General features: G+C 34.8%; 1 protein-coding gene across 28 annotated transcripts in view; it reads left to right on the top strand.

Annotated features, from left to right (window-relative positions):
- The window catches only part of Cep57l1 (centrosomal protein 57 like 1), a 235,012-nt gene that overhangs the window by 62,440 nt on the left and 152,244 nt on the right, over positions 1-20,328 (top strand). For 13 of the 28 annotated variants that reach the window (XM_058575145.1, XM_058575133.1, XM_058575144.1 and 10 more), the window contains 4 exons: positions 2,880-2,957; positions 3,071-3,306; positions 5,255-5,399; positions 8,145-9,463. In XM_058575145.1, the coding sequence (XP_058431128.1) occupies positions 2,880-2,957; positions 3,071-3,306; positions 5,255-5,399; positions 8,145-8,369 (684 nt within the window). In that variant the 3' untranslated portion in view covers positions 8,370-9,463. Of the gene's footprint in view, positions 1-2,879; positions 2,958-3,070; positions 3,307-5,254; positions 5,400-8,144; positions 13,392-20,328 lie in introns of those variants that run through there. The other 15 variants (XR_009225682.1, XR_009225684.1, XR_009225683.1 and 12 more) reach the window with 5 other exon arrangements.

Below are 20,328 nucleotides of genomic sequence, written 5' to 3'. Positions count from 1 at the left end.
CCTCATCAACTTAGCAAAACACTGTCTTAGAGATAAATTAGTAAATAACTGGGGTTGTAGCTTAATGATAGATTGCTTGCCTTATACACAAAAGCCTGAGTTTGGTTCTCAGTCTCTCAAAATAAATAAATAGGTAACATCAGTTGTTTACAAAACTCAGCGCAAAAAAGTACATGTAACGGGCAATGTAGGTATCTTTGTGAAATAATAGGAATCAGTCCAGTTTTTCTAGAAAGACATTTTTCTAGTTTTGAGCTCTTAGAGAAGTGTATTTTGTAATACTTTTTAAAAAGGGCATTAAACAATGTAATAGATGCTGACAGCACAATAAATCTGAATGCAGTTTTATATGGTACATGCAAAATAAAAAATAAGGATTTTTTTTACAGACTTAATTTATAGGTGTTTGTTAAGTCAATTATATAGGGAATTTATCATTATTTATTCTCTTTTTTCTTTGAATTTGCCTAAAAATAAGAATTGGGAAGTTAATACTTTATAGATGGACCAATATTTTGTTTAGATCAATACTACACACACACACACACACATACACACACATAAAAATATATATACTTCAAGGGGAGAACATTTTTTTGCCACTATAAGAATGAAAATTTTTTTCCCAGTACACACACAAACACATACATACACACACACATACACTGCTTTTTTCTTTCCTTCAACATTTGTTGTATGTCTTGTTGAGTTTTTGTTTGTTTTGATTTTTTGGAGGGGGGAAGTGAAGGGAATTTAACACAGGGCCTTTCACATGCTAGGCAAGTGTTTAACCACTTAGCTACACACCAGCCCTCTGTATGTTGAGATTTGATAATGCGGACCAAATAAATGCTATAAGTAATTTGCAAATTAAACAAATGTTGGCTTATTCTTATATTTATATCCTATAGCATCATTTATATGATAAATTAGCGGATTGGAATATATTTTAAAATTTACCTATTTACTGTGAAAGGTACAGGGAGAAGGTAAAAGAAATTAGAGAAAGATGGGCTCCTGAAAGAGAAGAGAGTAATTAATAGCAAAATCACTTTATAAAAGTACTTAGTTCAAATCCTAGGTTCACTGAATCTGCAAATAATCATGTCTCCCTTTAATAATGGAAGGAGCACTAATGTTGCTGATCAGGTTTTAAGAGGCCTTCTAGGAAAGACCTGCTTGTCTCTGACACTGTTTCTCCATATCCTGAATTGGATATTCAACTCACACTTGTTTGGTTTTTAAATTTTGTTTATTTATTTATTTGTACATTATAATTGCACATAACAGTGGGGTATTATTGTTGTTGCATGTTCATACATGCAGATAATATAATTTGGTCAATTTCATTCCCCAGTACCTCTTTTTCCCCCTCTCCTCCATCCTTTGCATGGCCTCCTCTCTAGTGGTCTCCCTTCTATCACAACTTATACATTTTGATTATATATATAGATTGCTCTCTGTGTGATAAAGGGAAGAATTTATGAGAAACAGGTAAATATACAAATATAAAAGGGTGAGATAAAAAGCTAATGGAGGCATAAACAGTATTGTGGTGCTGTGTTGACAAAGCACTATGTGAAGGGTGAAATGAGAATCAGCATTTAAGGCAGCATTGGAGAATTATAAATATTAAAGTAGAATGAGATGAAGAGAAATGTATTATAGTCTGAGGAAATTGTTGTTGCTTTTTCCAGGGACCCATAGTTCTATAGTAGTGTGAAATGGGGTCATATATAATAAAATTAAAGTTGAAATTATAGCTTGGGGAGAGATTATGGCTGTACCTTTGGGTTCTGTGTTAAGAACTTGTACTTTTATGCTATTAACAGGAACTATTGAAGGTTCCTAAGAAAAATAGGGACATAATTAGAGATATAAATCTAATGGTAACTAATCTAATTGTATAAGAGTTTTTGTAGTTTTAACACATATGTAGATTCATGTTACCATCACAACAATCAAGATGCAGAAATATCCCACCACTATATGGCTACTGTGTACCGTTGGAGAAGTTATGTTACCACTCAGTCTTTAATAACTTTTTCTAGTGTGTAAATGGAAATAATTGTGAGGATAAAATTACTTACATGCATGACTTAATAATGTTATATGGTTCCTTTATACCTACACATCCCCCTCCCTGACCCCTGACAATCTCTAATTTGTTCTTCATCTTTGGATTTGTTATTTTTAAAATATTACATAAATAGAATCATTATAATATTTAACCTTTGGGGATTGGCTTTTTATCCTTGAGATCCATCCAAAATGTTGCATAATTTATCAAGACATAGTTTTATTTCTGCATAGTATTCTATGTTATGAATTTCCAGTTTAACCATTCACGTGTTTAAGAATATTTGGATTGTTTCTAGTTTGAGGCTATTTTAGATAAATCTGCTGTGAACACTTATGTACAGGTAGTTTTTTGAGTAAAATATAAATTTTTATTTCACTGCCATAGTATCCAAGAGTGCAGTGAATGGTTGGGTCACATGATAAGTACATGATTCACTTCATAAGAATCTGCCAAACTGTCTTCTAAAGTGGCTGTTCCATTTTGTATTCCTACCAACAATATGTTAGTAATCCAATTTCCCTGTGTCCTTGTCAACACTTGGTGTCATTACTATTTTTTATTTTGGCCATTTAATTTAATATTTCATTGTAATTTTAACTTACATTTCCCTAATGATTAATGATGTTGATTATCTACTCATATGTTCAATTGCTATCTGTCTGCTCCAGTGAAATGTCTATTATGTCTTCTATTTTCAAATTATGTTTTTTACTTACTATTGAGTTCTGAGTTCTTCATATCATAAATGTATTTTATAATAATATTTTTTGCTCACTTTTTTCTTGTCAATCTTTAGAAAACTAAAAGTTTAAAAAGAGGACCAACTCAGCAAATTTATTCAAAGCTTAGAGAACTGCCTTTTGAGGCTGAAAAGGTAAGAGGATAAAAATTAAGATGATTTAAAAAAAAAATTTACATTATTTGTGAGTGCTATTAAATAACATCAGTCATTTAAAATTGTTCTCTGCTATTTCTTTTCCCCTTAAGTCTGCAGCCAGTTCTGCGAATGGGAGCATGTATAGCCTTTTAAAGATGATGCATCATTGTAGCCAGTGTAGCCTTCAGAAACCTGAGGTGACTAAGCCTAGATGTCTTTACAGACCTACCAGAAAAACCTCACGGTACAAAGCTGTACCTCAGGACTCGGAAAAGTCCATTTCCATTTGTGACAATTTGTCTGAACTTTTGATGGCAATGCAAGATGAGCTGGACCAAATGAGTATGTAAGTATTTTTATTGTTTTTGTTTTGGTACCAGGGATAGAACCCAGTGTGCTCAACCACTGAGCCTCATTTCCAGCCCTTTTTGTATTTTATTTAGAGGATCTCATTGAATTGCTTAGGGCTTCACCAAGTTGCTGAGGCTGGCTTTGAACTCAAGATCCTCATGCCTCAGCCTCCCAAGCCACTGGGATTATAAGCATGTACTACCATGCCTTGGCAGTATTTTTATTGCTTATCAGGAGAAGTAGTAAGATTTGTTTATTTTAATTAGCTAGGAATACTGGGGATTGATCCAAGGGCCTCACACATGCTTGACAAGCACTCTACGACTGAAATACATACACTTTTAAAAATTCTTTCAAATTTTTTAAGATGGGATTGCACCAAGTTGCTTAGGCTAGCCTTAAATTTTGATCTTTATACCTCAGCCTCCCAAATAACTAGGATTATAGGTATATGCCATCAAGATCTACAACAATATCTACAGCAGCAAGATATTTAGATATCATATTTTTTCTTCTTGCGCTTTCTTTCTTTTTTGGGGGGGCCAAGGATTGAACTCAGGCATGCTTCCCACTGATCACATCCTCAGACATTTTTTTATTTTTTATTTTGATACAAAATCTCAATAAATTGTTTAGGGCCTTGCTAAGTTGCTGAGACTGAACTTGGGATCCTCCTGCCTTAGCCTCCCAAGCTGCCAAGACTCTAGGTATGTGCCATGGCACCTGACTTTTCTTCTTGCGCTTAAGAACAGTGCCATTTAGGAGTTCCTTAAGGCATTTGGACATACTGTTTTATTTGACTTGCAGATTTATTGTCACTAGTTTTTAAAATTTTATTTATTGTACTATTTATATTTTTAGTTATGTGTAATTAAATTATAATCTAAGGGGTTTCTGTATTCTCAAGACCCATACTTACAGACACATATTACTGTTATCCTGTATCATTCTGACATATAGGTTCTGGTGATGTTAAATTTTAACTCACAAAAGGGTTTTTGGTTGGTTTTGTTTTTGTTTTGAGACAGGGTCTCGCTAAGTTGCTAAGCCTGGCTTTGAATCTGCAATCCTCCTGCCTCAGCCTCCCAAGCCACTTGGATTATAGGCATGCACCACCATGCCTGGCCACAAAAGCCTTTTATTTTTGAAAGATTCTCCTTTTGTTTTTTGGAATCTTTTAGTTAAATTAATGATTTCATTAGACAAGTAGAATATAATTCCTTGTTTTAGACTGGCTTGTTTATATTACAAACTTGAAGCATTCTTAGTGAGAGAAAATTCTGTATGAGATATATTATGCCCCATGCTTAAATATGTTCAATAGAAGTTGCAGAATTATGTATTTTGAACTGAGACTTCTATAGGACTTATACCTAGTTCTGTTGACAATATTTCAAACTCCATAGCTAAAACTGAAGAGAGCTCTTTCAATAACTCTACCCTGGGACATCAGAACTTTATACTACATTTGGCTATGAACATCCAGAATTCAGATTTTTTAATAAGGTTGTTTAGCAACCTAAGTCTAAGATATTTCTGAATGTGTCTGATCTCAAATCACAAGAACCTGATTTTGTTTAACATAGATTTAATTAGACAGTCCTAAAGATATAGATTATAGTATTTGTTGTTGTTGTTTGCAGTACTGCAGATTGAACCCAGGGACACTTTACCACTGTGCTACATCCTTTGCCTTTTTACTTTTTATTTTGGGATAGAATCTTACTAAATTGCTGAGGCTGGCCTTGAACTGCAATCCTCCTGCCTCAGCTTCCTGAGTAACTGGGAATACAAATAGGATTACAAGTGCCCAGCAGGATAGAGATTGTTTTTGAAGATTAATATTTAACTCTGACTAAAATTTGAGCAAAAAACTAATTGTGGCCAAGACATATGCTGTAAATAAACCTCAATGGTGCCTAACATTTGCTTTTCTTTTATAGGGAGCATGAAGAACTACTGAAACAAATGAAAGAAACTGAAAGCCATTCAGTCTGTGATGACATAGAATGTGAACTAGAGCATTTAGTAAAGAAAATGGAAATTAAAGGAGAACAAATTTCCAAACTGAGGAAGCATCAAGACAATGTAAGAAGACTTTAGTAAACATTTTTGATAAAAATATAATATATCTAGAATCAGTGTTTCATCTCTGTATGATCTTCCAAACTTGATGTCTGTATGTATGTATGCTTGTGAAAAGACTTGAGTCTTAGTCCTGTTATCATATAGAGCCATCTGCCCTGTTAAAATCACATGGGCCTCCAACATAACTCCCAAAAAATAATTTTAAAAAAGGAGCAAGAAAGTTTAGTTATATGCTTAAGCTTTTGGAAATTTATGGGCTAAGCTGGGCGTGGTTATACATACCTGTAATCTTAGGACAGGGGAGGTTGAGCAGGAGGATCGCAAGTTTGATACCAGCTTCGGCAGTTTAGCAAGATCCTGTCTCAAAAAGTAAAAAGGTATGGAGATAAACTGTAACTCAGTGGTATAGCACCTCAAATTCAGTCTCCCAATACCACCAAAAATAAAAATAAAAAAAAATTGTGAGCTAGGCTATTGCCTTAGCAGCCTTTCTGTTACCCTTTTAGCGTTCTTTTCCCTGGTCTCTCTCTTCTAATTCCTTAATGATGACCCTTCTGTCTACAGATCTTTAAGACAGTACCATATGTAAGCCTAGCTCCTCAAGCAGTACCCCAATCCTAAAATCCCAGTTTTTCCCTTTCTCTAAACAAGCTGTTCTGTATTCTATTCCCTGAGAACCTGTGCTTAGCTAGCTATAGTTAGAATGGCAAGGGTATTAAGCATAACTCTGTACTTGTGTGTGAAGTCTTAATAAGAATGGTGTAACTGTTTTAATATCTTAACAGAAGAATTACAGATATAATGTTTTATCTCAAAACAATGACTCTATAGTAGAACTTTTGATACCATTATTCTGCTGGAGCAGAAGGCAGAGGGAAGGGCTGGGGATATAGCTCAGTTGGTAGAGTGCTTGTCTCACATGCACAAGGCCCTTGGTTTGATCCCCAGCAACAACAACGACAACAACACACACACACACACACACACACACACACAGAAGGCAGAGGAAGTCTTTCCAGGAAACTACATGTTACATCACATAACTATCTCCTTATAAATATAATCATTATTCATATAAATTAATGATGTGTTAACCTCACAAACACCCCCGTCACTTTTATAGGACAGTAATAAAAGATTCAGAATATTATGCTTTTATTCTGCTTATGACCAAGAGAGAAAGAAATGAAACCTTGGAGGTGGATACTTTTATTTTACTGACTTTTTAGGCATATAGTAAATAAAAATGTTTATATACTTGTTTTGGGATGAAAGGTATATTGATTGTATACTTTCTTGACTTGCATAGGAGAAACTTGATGAGAATAATAACAACAATTTATTTTTTATTTTTTATTTATTTTATTTATTTTTTAGTTTTAGGTGGACACAATATCTTTATTTTACATTATGTGGTGCTGAGGATCGCACCCAGCGCTTCATGCATGCTAGGCAAGCACTCTACCACTGAGCCACAATCCCAGCCCCAGAGAATAATAACAATTTAGAACTTAGGCAGTCTATAATGTTTTTTTTCCCCAGTGCTGGGGATCAACCCCAGGCCTTGCACTTGCTGGGCAAGCAGTCTGCCACTGAGCTATGTCCCCAGCCTGTACCATATTTATTTTGGAAATTTTGAGTTATATTCCATAATAGCTATAGCAGTAAATATTTTCAAGCATCTTATCTTGGTAAATTTAATCTGTAGTAAAAAATACCTTCTTGGCAAGTAGACGACAAGGTATTTGCCAATGCCTGAATTAGCTCTATAGATTATACCTATGCATAAGTGAAATGGCTAAGTAACGGTTTGGATTTGGAAGAAATGTGTTATGGTTGTTTGATAGGTATTATTTAATTCTGTCTATCCTGGGTTGGTGTTTTTGTGTTTTCTTTGGTTTTTGTTTTTTGTTGTGTTTTTTTTCCTATTTTTGTTTTTGTTTTGTGGTACTGGGGATTGAACCCAGGTGTGCTCTAACCATTGAGCTACATCCCCAGTCCTTTTCATTTTATTATTTTGAAACAGGGTCTCACTAAGTTACCTAATTTGGTTCGAATTTACAATCTTCCTGCCTCAGTGTCCTAGGTAACTGGGATTATGTGTGTGTGTGCCACTATGCCTGGCTCTATGTACTCCATTATGAATTGATAGTCATTAAGGGCATAATGTTATTCCCTTGACCTTTTTTTCTCTGGCATATATCAGTATTTTAAATTCAGAAATAAATTGTGTGTGTGTGTGTGCGCATGTGTATTTGTGTGTATGTGTGTGTGTATACACTACTCTATACACTCAGTTTATCGCACCAATTCTTTGCTTTGCTGTTAATTATCACCTGAAAAGTACTTCCTTCTGTACTTTCTGTACTCTGTTCTAGTTTTTGCCAGTTTTACATCTTCCCTACAACCTTTCCCTCAACTGCTGCATCCCACATTTATCTTGTCTTACTTTGACCTTCTCAAATATAGACTTTTTATTTTACTCAAAGTAATCTTGGCTTGAGGTATTCCATGGTTATCATACATATGTTTTTCTTTCATTCATTATAGCAAGGACTGTTTTATTCATTTAGTGTTAGGCATATAATAACTGTTCAAAATATAAAATTTACTGATTTGAATTTTTTAATGTAATCTTTATACCATCAATCCAATCCATCTATTTTGTGATCCATCTATTTTGACTAAAAATATATTTAGTCAAATATATTTTTGACTAAAATGCTAGATATTTTTTCTCTCCAGGTTTATAAACTGCAACAAAAAGTTCAAAACTCAAAGATGTTGAGCAACACTTCAGTTATTCAACGAGAAGATAGCAACCTTAAAGGATCAAAGAACATTAAAAATAGCCCCAGAAAATGTTTGAATGAAACTAACCCTTTTCGGAAAAACAACAATTTTCATCCAGTACAAGTTCATAATCTTCAAATGAAATTAAGAAGAGATGATATCATGTGGGAACAGTAACACAGTAGCAAAACTGTCACCTAAAATGAACTTTGTCAGTAAGATCTTGAATTGTCTAAAGTGTTTTTAATTTAAAATAACTGTGAAATTTTGAATTATGTTTCTGATCTCTATAAAACACAAAGTTGTTGTATACTTTAAAATTAATGCCTAATGACCTAGTAAGAATCCCAAATAATAAGTGATTGCCCTTTTCTTTCTTATTTTCCAAAGTCCCTAACCTAATCATGCCTTAAGAATATTGTTCAGTTTGCAGATATCTTTAGCTGAATCTAAAAATGTGTACCAGATATTCAAAACTGAGTTAAATCTGAGATATAAGTATGTTCTACTTCTTTACTTACTGCTCTTATGACCTTATAAACCAATGTTAAATGCAGAGGATTCAGTGAAGGTCTCTTAAGTTTCTTGATGGTGCCTCCCTAAAATGTTTTACAGCTGTAAAATATTTTTTTTCTTGGAAAGGGAAAAGCTTAATAGTTACAGTTTTGTGAAGAAGACTTTAACCCAAGTTTTATGTGATGATTATAAATAAGAACTCATAGTTTTTTTTTTTTTGTTTTGTTTTTGTTTTGTTTTTTAAAGAGAGAGTGAGAGAGAGAGAATTTTTTAATGTTTTTTTATTTTTTTTTTTAGTTTTCGGCGGACACAATATCTTTGTTTCTATGTGGTGCTGAGGATCGAACCCGGGCCTCACACATGCCAGGCGAGCGTGCTACCGCTTGAGCCACAACCCCAGCCCCTCATAGTTTCTTAATTTGTAGAAGATGGAAACTCAGCTAATGCTATTCCTCTTCTCTTTTTTTACAAATCTGGTTTTTTTCAATACCAGTGATCAATTTTGTCTTAACTTTTGTTATAATTTTTCTTTTCATTGTATATAATAGTCACCAATGTTAATTAAGAATATGAATTTCTAGAACCCCTGAAAAGTGGTATATTTTTATTAAAAAGAAGAGGAAGTTAGTCATTTAATTACCTCATTCTGAAAAAAAAAGAAATATGTTTTTATTTTTATATTTTAAAATCAGTGATGTCACAGTAGATTTTCTTGTATATGCGTGCGTTATAATAAACTTACACTTGTTTACCTATCTTTCCAGAAACCTATAGAAACTAGTACAATTCTGAACTCTTGGCTTCTCACTCAACTCTTCTGGGGCAGCTAGAGCACTGGAGTCATCAGCTGTGGTAGAAGTAGACGATAGACAGGAAAGCTGTGCTGAAAGGCAGAATTCTGCTTAGAGCATAGGGTAACCATTTTTAAGAGATATTGATTCCAGAGGGACAGAATTGGAGGAGTATGCTTACCAATTTCCCTGAATTCGCAGCAAAGGTGGGAGACTGTTCAGACTACAAATGTGAAAGAATTTTTAGGTCAGGATCCCAGGGAGATAAGAAAAGCAATGTTTAAAAGACAGTCTTTCTCTTTTCCTAGGAAATCCCAAAAAAGTCTGTGTAGGGAAAGTGTGTAACTGTGAACCTTCCAAGGAAGAGAACCAATATTCCTTGTAATCATGAGGAAAAAAATGCCATGTTAGAAAGACTTTTTCATACCTAGAAGTGGGGAGGTATCTGAAAATAGGTAGATTGATAACTTGAAATTATACTTGAAAGTAATTAATGGCAGAGATCAAGGTTTCTCTCCCTTTGGTTTAAATTGTGTATGTGCCCCTGACTTGCTTTACTCCACCTCCCCCGGCAGCTCCTCAGCCCTGGAGATGTTTCACAGGGTGTCCAACTAAACTTCTAAACTCCGTTTTATCACCTCACTCATTTTTCTGCCTTACCTTTCCTCCTCCAGGATGTGAGTTCTTTAATTTAAACTTTCAGGAAGTAGAAATCCACACCATCATATTATGGCCCTTTATTTCTGTGCCTTTGTTTCCTCTGAAATATAGTTTATCAGTAAAGCCATTCCTTATGAAAATGTATTGCTAAAACATTACCATAAAAATTTAAAAGTCATTTTATAAAGAACTTGAATATTTCAACTAAAAATTGAAAATTTTCTCATAAAATTAATATAGTAGAAAAAATGACTTCAGAGTTAAGAGACAGGTTCAGATTATGACTGCACTGTTTTAGTTATTTGCAGAGGTCAAATAACTTCCTAGAACTTCAGGTTTTCATCTATAAAGTAGGAGTTAAACTACTTCACAGGGTTGTTGTGAGGAGTAAACAAAATAACTCATAAAAGCACCAGCAGAAGAGTTTGTCTTTAGTAATACTTATCAATAAGTGTTTTTTGAATCTGGCAAAAAGAAAAAAGAAAAGAAGAAGTTGTAGAACACAAGCTTGTATGGGTTAAAGTCTAAAAGCAAAAGTGGGAATGTTCCAGTTCATTTATTTATTTTCTTTGTTTCTGTATGCCTAGAGGGAAATCAGTTTGGCTTGTTTCCTGTGCCAGATTTCTAAAGGGAGGAGTAAAGAATCCAGTCCTACCATGGTGCAGCAGTACATAATCACACATAGTAACTTGGTGTGGGGTTTGTTTTGGTTATTGAAATGACAATTATTCCTAGGAAACAGGAAAGAATGGTTTCTTATTGCTCCACAGCCACTAAACTAAAAGCCTATCTTTGCTCACAGACCCTCTGCTTGCAGGGTGGCTGACTTTTTAGAGGGTGGAGCAAAAGATTTTTTTTTCCTGCTTGGGGCATTCTATGGTCAGTGTACAAGGGTTGCTGTAGCAACCCCACAGCTGTGCTCTACTTAGCAGAACCGTGGTATGTTTTCATTGATTTTGTTCACTTAAGTGAAAAACAGAGTTGTTTGTTTTCTGTTTAATTAGAAATTGAAAAAAATGGAATTTGAACTTTCTAGCCAAGGCAGGTCTCAACTTTGATAAAACTGTGACACCAGACGTTCCACTGTTTGAAGCATCAGGTATTGTGAATATTCTGATACTGGAAATGGGAATTAAAATCTGGAATTAACTGTACACAGGTGGGTCATTGGCAACCCAGCTATTTTTATCAGATTGCAACTAGAAAAAGGAGTGTTGGAGGAAGTGCTCAGTTTTCAACAATGTAAGATCAAAATAAGTATATGGACTATACTTGAAAATTAGTTTTGCAATGTTGTGGTAATTTTCTTACTTTAAATGTATAATTTCAACTATAAATAGTATTCTTAATCCATGATAAAATATCAACAAATTGCTTGGTGCAGTGGTGCACGCCTGTAATCCCAGCAATTTGGGAGGCTGAAGCAAGAGATTTACAAGTTCAAAGCCAGCCTCAGCAACTTAGTGAGACTCATCTCAAAATAATAAAAAAGGTAGGGGATGTAGCTCGGTGGTTAAGCACCCTTGAGTTAAAAAGAATCAACAAAAAATTGATTTTTAAGTGTTATAAAAAATCAATCTAAGGAGGAAAAGGCTGACTGGTCACACAAAATGGTAGGAGTGTGTATCATGACCAGAAATGTACCAGCTGCCATTACTTGTGTAGTAGTGAAACTCCTAATGGGACTTCCTGGGACTCTAATCAGCTATCACTAAAGCTGAGCTGCTGAAAGCATTTCATTGTATGTGAAGTTTAGATAAGTACAAGCTAACTTCCAAACATACACAAGATAAACCTGTCTAAGACATGATGCATTTGCACCCTTTCATTAAAGTGAGGTAAGGATACATAATAATATTGACTTGTTCATCTGAAAACAGATTTCCTTCTTGGTAATTAAAGAGAACTCATCATTCCCTCAGCCTTTTTCTTTATATCTACTTATTTCAGTGAAACTTTCCTCTTTTCAGTTCTCTTTTTGTATTTTATCATGTAAAGAGAATTAGACAGAAAAATTATAATGTTAAAGCTTTAAAATAACATCTGTGCCAGAGATTGATTGTTTACAGTAATGGGGATTGAACTCGGGACCTTGTGTGTGCTAGGCGAGCACTTTTATGAGTGAGCTACACCCCCAGCTCTTTTTGTTTCTTGTTTTGAGACAGGGTCTCACTAAGGTTGTTACGCTGACCTTGAACTTGCAATTCTTTTGCTTCGGCCTTCCAAGTAGTTGGGGTTATAGGCATGCACTACTGTGCTCAGCCAGTTTGTTTGTTTTTATAGCTGTAGTTTAATTTGTTTCCTTAAAGATTTGGTGGGATTTTTTTTCCCCCGGATAGGTTGGAAGTATTCTCCTCATTGAGATAGACTCATCAAATTCCCATTTGGCACAGAATCCTACTAAATGTCATAGTCAGTCAGAATTATAAGAAAGCACCCTGCCTCTAAAGAAATTTATTTTTTATTATATGTACATAGTCCAGTGTGTAATATGTTGAACAATTTTAGCACAAAATAGTAGTTGCACTGAGGCAACTGACAGTATAAAACTTATTAATGATCAGTTAAACAGTCTGATTACAGATTGGGTCCAGGGGTTGGGGGTCAAGGATAACATTATGAATTATCTGTCAAAGGATAGATAAAAAGTTCTATGAATGATAAAATGCGCTTTCTATAAAAATCTTTTAAATAACAATAGAGTCCTTAACCATATTCTGCCTAGATTTTTCCTCTTTTGACTTTGTTTGTATTGGTTTTTCCTCGTTCTTTAGGTCTTAGTTCACCTCTAAGAAGCCCTCGTTAGCCTCCCCTTCCTCCTACCTCTGAGTTGGCTATGTCTTCCAGATATTTCCCTTCTCTTTTACTTAACACACTTTCTTTTTGTTTGTGTGAGTGTGGGGTCACCATTGTAGATAAAGTACCCTGCCAACACAGTACTTGGTCCAAAAGTAGCTTCTCAATGAATATTTATTTGAGAGTTACGTTTGTTAAATAAAAATTAAGAGTTGGGGATGTAACTTAGTGATTGTGTGCTTGCCTGGGTTCAGTCCCCAATACTGCAAAAATTATATGAGCCTGCTTCTTTGGACAAAGTTCCTTCACTGAGTCCAAGCAGACCACACTAAATAGCAAACTGGAGTTACTTATACTAAAGTTCTCAAACCAAAACTGAATTGTTAATCTGATCTTCCATGAAATCAGAAGAGACAAAATAGACAAATTTTCTAAATAGACCAGTTTTAATCAGCATTTAATGAAGTTCCCTCTATTTTGATCCTTAACAAAAAGAAAAATAAGTAAAATTTATCTGAATTAACCTACCAGTTGTTTTGTTTTTGTTTGTTTATTTGTTTTGTTTTGTTTTGTTTGATACTAGGGATGGAACCCAGGACACTTTACCACTGAGCTACATCCCCAGCTCTTCTTATTTTTTATTTTGAGGCAGGGAATCATTAAGTTGCTTAGGGCCTTGCACTGCAGCTAGCCTTGAACTTGAGATCCTTCTGCCTTAGCTTCCACTGGGATTATAGGTATACTCTATTGTCTCAGGCTACCAGTTATCCCAAAATGACAATTCACTCTCAGTTCTTTTGTTTCTACTTTATTCAGCCCTTTTCTGACTATAAAACCAATCTTGTCTGCTCAATTCATTGGAGCACTTTTTCTGTTTTATAGAGTGAAATGTTGCCTGATTTAAGAATCACTAAGTTAGTTAAGATCTTCAGATTTGTTGTAATTTGCCTTTTGATACATCTCACGAAAATATATTACCCATATTTATGGTCTTATCCAGACATTCAACTGGGTATTGCTGTTTCAGGCTCCAGTTCAGCCCTTCTGTTTCCCCTTTCAAAAATATGTGACCCTATTTTACGTAACCACTACTTGAGTAGCCCAATGTTGTTTGTTTGAGACAGGGTAGAGAGGCTTTCACAAGGCTCTCCAGGCACTTAGAATCATGTTTTTTTGTTTTTTTGTTTTTTTGTTTTTTTTTTTTTTTTTGATACAGTGATGTGACTGTATCAAACTAAAGAGCCCTTGGTGCTCAAAGTTCTTGTAAGGAAGAGCTTTGAGCACCAAGGGCTCTTTAGTTAGATTTGATAGGAATAATCACATAATAATCTTAAGGTTCTGTGCTACATAATCATAATCTTAAAGTTCTATGCTAGATGCTGTGAGAGATTCTAAGACAAACCAGGCAGTGCTTCTGTCTTCAAGCTACTTATAGTCTGATAGGGGAGCTAAGACATGTATGTAAATATAATAAAAGGAAAAAAAACAGGTAACATGAAAGTATTAGTGATCACCACAAAACAGATCCTCAATAAATATTTATTTGCCCACTAAATGTTTGTTCTCATCTAATTATAAAGTGCTTTGAGAATTGGCCCATTTGTAATTTTTTCATTCTGTGTCATGATTTTTTTATGTAGCTTTCACCTGCTTTTTTGCCTGGTGGCAATATTGATCTAGGCAGTATTGATCTCACTCTTCATTGGGCTTGTTGACAGCTCATTTAGTTAACTTCAAGCATTTGCTGTCTAAACCCAATCCATAAGCAGTCTCATTTTCAAAGACATAAATGGGTATGAGACATTGAGGGAAGTGAGAAGTGAGGGGCAGGAATTAGGCAGTAATGACTTAGACTGAAGCAGAAAAATAATATGTGCACAGAATTATTGCAAATGATTTTACTACTCACTTTTCTTCAAGAACTTAAGTCGTTCATTTTCTTCATATTTCCGCTTCCTCATTGGTTGGATCAATCAGTGTTTTCCAAAGTACAAAACATGCCTTGTTGGTGAATTATAACAATTTAGTGGCCACCTCTACCATTTTTAAAAGATGTAGAATAGCATTGGAAATATCACAATGCATCACAGATAGTGAAGATAATATTTTTTGAAACTTTGTAAATATTGGATTATAATTTTATTTATTTTTGTTTTTATGTCGTGCTGGAAATTAAATCCTGGACCTGTTCAAGCTAATAAACACATACTCCACCACTGAGCAACCCAGCCTTCAACTTTTTTTTTTTTTTTTTTGGTACTTGGGATTGAAACCAGGGGTGCTTAACCACTGAGCCACATTCCCAGACTTTTTATTATTATTATTATTTTTTATTTTGAGATACCTTCTTGTTAAGTCGATTCAGGTCTCACTAAGTTGCCGAGGCTGGGCTTGAACTTGCAATCCTGTTGCCTCAGCCTCCTGAGCTGCTGGGATTACAGGTGTGTGCCTTCATGCCCAGCCCTATATTATAATTTTATATGTAATCCTAAATGATGTTAGAGGAAGAAAAGTATGACTCTTTTTTTAAAAATTATTTTTAAGTTATAGGTGGACACAATATCTTTATTTTTATGTAGTGCTGAGGATTTTTATGATGAGTGCCTCATGCATACTAGGCGAGCATGCTAGGTGAGTTCTCTACCTCTGAGCCACAACCCCAGCCCAAGTTTGGCTCTTTGTAATTACATCATAAACAAAACTACTTTGTTTTGAGAATGAGTTTGAAAAATGTTGTGAAGAAAAGTGGGATAGCCAGTCAAAAATAGGAATATTTCCAAATTCCCTCCTATGGCTTGTGGCAATCTACTGGTTATTCCAGAAATACTATTATGAATCTTTTTTTTATATGTTTTACAAATACAAATCTCATTTAAATCAATGCCATTATATTTTCTGGTCTATAGAATTTGCATTTCATGTACTAGCTGACTTAGATGAGAGAAATTGCTTTTCTAATATAGGCAAATATATTCAACCTGAATCCCTGAACAAATGACCTTATTATTCTGCCTCTGTGTAGAATCTAACCAAGCATTAGACTATGGTTAGGACAGAAATTTGTTCTGCAGGTGCTTAGACAGTTTTATAGTTCATACAGATGTGAGACTTGTTACAGAAAAACTATTTGTAGGTATCCAGTCTGTAATAAGCAAAGAGCTATCATTTGACAGACTATACTTGTCTAAACATCAAAAGCAGCACCATCAAAATTAAAAACTTGATAATATCAATGTAGCCCTCTTTAAAAACATGTCACTCACTGAGCAAACAGCTTGATAGGATATTTTTTAAATGAGTAGATAATATAAATATCGTACCTTAAAAAATAGCTTTATGAAACAGTTACTAAAAGGAAACTTGTATTTTTTATTTTTAATATACTATTCAGATTTCTTTGTAATTACATCATAATCAAAACTACTTTGTTCTGGGTGATGTTCATACATAGGAAGGAATGCTATAAAGAAGTGAGTAGGATAGAGAAACTGGTATATATACACGATGGAATATTTCTCAGCATTAAAAGAATAAAATCATGGCATTTGCAGATAAATGGATGGAGTTGGAGAATATAATGTTAAGTGAAGTTAGCCAATACCAAGAAACCAAATGCCAAATGTCTGATTCATAATGGGGATGGGGCAGGGGGAGCATGGGAGGAATAGACGAACTTCAGATAGGGCAAAGGAGAGGGAGGGGAAAGGGAGGGTGGAGTAGGAAAGACGGTGGAAGGAGATGGACATCATTACCCTAAGTACATGAGTGAAAACACAGTGTGACTATTTTGTGTTCAACCAGAGACATGAAAACTTGTGCTCTATTTGTGTAATATGAATTGAATTACTTTCTGTCATATATAAATAATTAGAATAGATAAAATTTAAAATTAAAAAAAAAGTGAGTAAAGGGACCAGTAAAACACAAAAAAGGACTGGGGATGTAGCTCAATGGTTAAGTACCCCTGGGTTCAATCACCAACAGCCCCACCGCCAAAAAAAAAGCAAGTAAAGAATATTGCTCATTATAATGGGATTCTACCCACTTATAAAAGTTTAGTTACCACAATAAATGACTAAGGTTGCTTAAGTGGTTAATTTATCTTAGTCTTTATGAGAAGGTAAAGTAAGCCAGAATTTCTAATCAAACTAAAATAATGTACTTTTTACCTAACTTTGCTTAATTTTATTGTAAAGTAAATTTTAGAAAAGGGTCTGGAAACTCTTTTTTTGTTTGGTTGGTTTTTATTAGTTCACCTTAAAGTTAAACGTACATTGGCTTGTAGAGTATTTCTTGGAAAAACTTATTAGTGAACTAGTACAGAATGTGAATCATTTGCCTGAAATACAAGATTGATGTTTACAAGGCAGTTGTCCAGAATCTTCTGGCTGAATTGCAAAGTATTTCACTCTTCATCACTGTATGTGTTATTTAAAACATACACCATTTTGGTACACAGAAAACCCACTTAAAATTGAATTTAAAAACTCTCCTAAGAATCCTGTGGAACATTTATTGTTTTATAACTTAAAATTTCTAGCAAAAATCTCTTTAACACCTTAAAAATATTTTTAGAAAGAGCTAATCCAAAATATGTAATATGTATAAAGGAGTAACATTCTTAATATTTTATATATTGCAGTGCTTAGACACATAAAAAGCAGCATTAACTTCATTCTCCCCAAAATGAAACAAGCTACAAATTTGAAGCTAAGAAATGCAGTAAAAATCAAAAGCTATTTCTAGGTTAAGTATGTCTACTTTTATTTTAATCTAAAAAATAGCTGATTTTTTTAAAAGTGTTCTGTTATTTTATGCATATAACTTCTCTGACAAACTTGGAAGAATTTATAACATATTAGATATTTTGGTTCTTTCTTGTGTGATTAAAATGATAACACCCAAGCTAAACTTCCAGATATTGCCCTTTTTTCTTTGTTCTTTTACAGAATAGCTCTCTAGTAGACAGACAGCCCTGCCTGTGGTATTTAGGTGGCATGTTTGCATGTGAATTTTTTCATTCTCATCGAGTTCCAATATAGGCCACAAAAAGTAGAGTTTGATTGTCTTAAATCATTCCACTGAAATATTGATCCAAACTACCATATACTGGAATAAAAATATAAGCAATTTGGAGACTAAAGCATTTAGAAACAAAATAATTTATATGCAAGGATTTACAAGGGAATCTAAGGACAGATTTATTAAATAAAAAATATGAAAAGTAGACAGGTCTGGTGGCACACTTGGTAATCTCAGTGACTTGGGAGGCTGACAAGAGGATTTCAAGTTCAAGGCCAGCCTGAGCAACTTAGCAAGACCCTCAAGCAACTTAGTGACATGCTGTCTCAAAATAAAAAATAAAAGGACTATGTAGCTTAATAGTACCCCTTGATTCAGTCCCTATCACCAAAACCAGCAAACGTGAAAATTATTTAAAGGAAAAAAATCTAGAAATTTTTCTTCATGATAGAAAATGATTTTCTAATTTTTTCTTTTATTTTGATAATACTTTGTTTACTACATCTATGATTAAGTGTCTCTCCTTTTGTGAATTAACGACTCTGCCCTTTCCCTTCTATTTTATCTAAATGTAATCAGAAAAATTGCCTCTGCTTTATTCTGCATTCTGAATTGATAATTATCAAATGGATTTACTAACAAATGAGTTTCATGAAGATACTGGAAAAGAAAAATGATTTTCTCAAGTATCCAAAAAGGTCATCATGTAACTTCAGATATCAGTGTTGCCAAAATCGTGGACATAGTTATTAGACAATAACTTGTAGGAAAGACTCCAAGTTCCACCAACTTGGGGAATGAGAACTGGACAGGGTGACTTTATGTGGGTGTGTGATGCTGGGGATCTAACCCAGTGCTTTGCATATGCGAGGCAAGTGCCCTCAAGGTGACTCATTGCTACTTCATATGAGTATCTCAGGTGGTCCCCAAAGATGACGTTGGGTTCAGTAATTTACTAGAGGATTCACAGAATTCAAAAAAGCTTTTATGCACATGTGTATGCTATATTACAGCAAAAGGATATGGATTTATATCAGCATCTGAAGACATAGAAAGCAAAGTCTAAGAGACACCAGGCACAAGCTTCCAGTTGTCCTTTTCTAATGAAGTCATGTAGACAGCACTTTTCTTTCTCCCAGCAATGTGTGATCACATTCTCCTAGAATTGCCAACCAGGGAAGCTTGGTGTCCAGATGTTTTTCCTGAGGGTTAATCATGTAGACAAGGCTGATAGCCCATCTGGCTGACTTTCAGTCTCCAGCCCCTACAGAGGTCAACCTGAAGCTACATGGCCCAAGTCTCCCACCATAAATCACATTGTTGGCTAATACTGTCTGGCATGGCCTAAAGCTCTAGGTAAACAAAAACACTCCTATCAGGCAGGATATTCCAAGGAGTTTACCTTCCAGGAGGAGCTGGGCAAAGACCAAACCTTTTCTTGGAATATGAAGATTTTATAGTCAATATCTGTCCTATATCTCTTAGTGTTCATTACTGTTGTTGCTATTTGTTTTGTGACTTTCTTGAACTAATTCTACAAAACCTATTTTGTTGTTGTTGGCGTTGAAAGTCTTTGATCAGTAGTTTGGTGGTCAACTAATAATGGGGTGGAAATTTACCCAAGTATCTTACAAGTAATAAAAGTCCCAGCTTTTGCCAAGGGGAGGAAAAAAAAAAAAAACTGCTTTTTTGATCCTTTACTGTAGTATTGTTTTCTTCCTCTTCCAGTGACACCATACAGAGAGCATTTCATTCTCCCAACAACATGTGTGACAGCATTCTCAAAGTATTGTCAACCAGGGAAGCTCCCCCAAACTCCGGTGTCCAGATTTTTTATTAAGGGTCAGTCATATAGGCATGACTGATAGCTCATGTGACTGACCTTCAGACTCCAGTGCCTCTCTCTTTCTTCTCTCTCTCCTCCCCGTTTTCTTTCCTTCATCTTCATCCTCTTATTTTCCTTCTCTTCCTTCTTTCTCCCTTTCTTTCTCTGTCTCTTTCTTTTCTTCCTTCCAGTATTGGGTATTGGATCCAGAGGTACTGAGTCCTTTTTAATTTTTTATTTTTAGACAGGGTCTCAAAGCTGACCTCAAATTTGAGATCCTCCCAAGTAGCTGGGATTAGCAGGCATAGGCCTCCTCTCCTGGTAGAACTATTACTTTTTTTTTTTTTGGTACCAGGGATTGAACCCCATGAGTGCTTAATCACTGAGCCACATCCCCAGCTCTTTTTATATTTTTTGAGACAGGATCTCAACAACTTGCTTTTGGCCTTGCTAAAATTGCCGAGGCTGTCCTTGAACTTGTGATTCTCCTGTCTTAGCCTCTCAAATCACTGGGATTACAGGCTTG

This window comes from Marmota monax, unplaced genomic scaffold (genome assembly GCF_021218885.2).
Source record: "Marmota monax isolate L192 unplaced genomic scaffold, Marmota_monax_Labrador192_F-V1.1 WCK01_AAM20220418_F8-fsc00013, whole genome shotgun sequence".
Classification (NCBI taxonomy): Eukaryota; Metazoa; Chordata; class Mammalia; order Rodentia; family Sciuridae; genus Marmota; species Marmota monax.
Note: the sequence above shows the minus strand (reverse complement) of the source record. Positions and strands in the feature narration are given on the sequence as shown.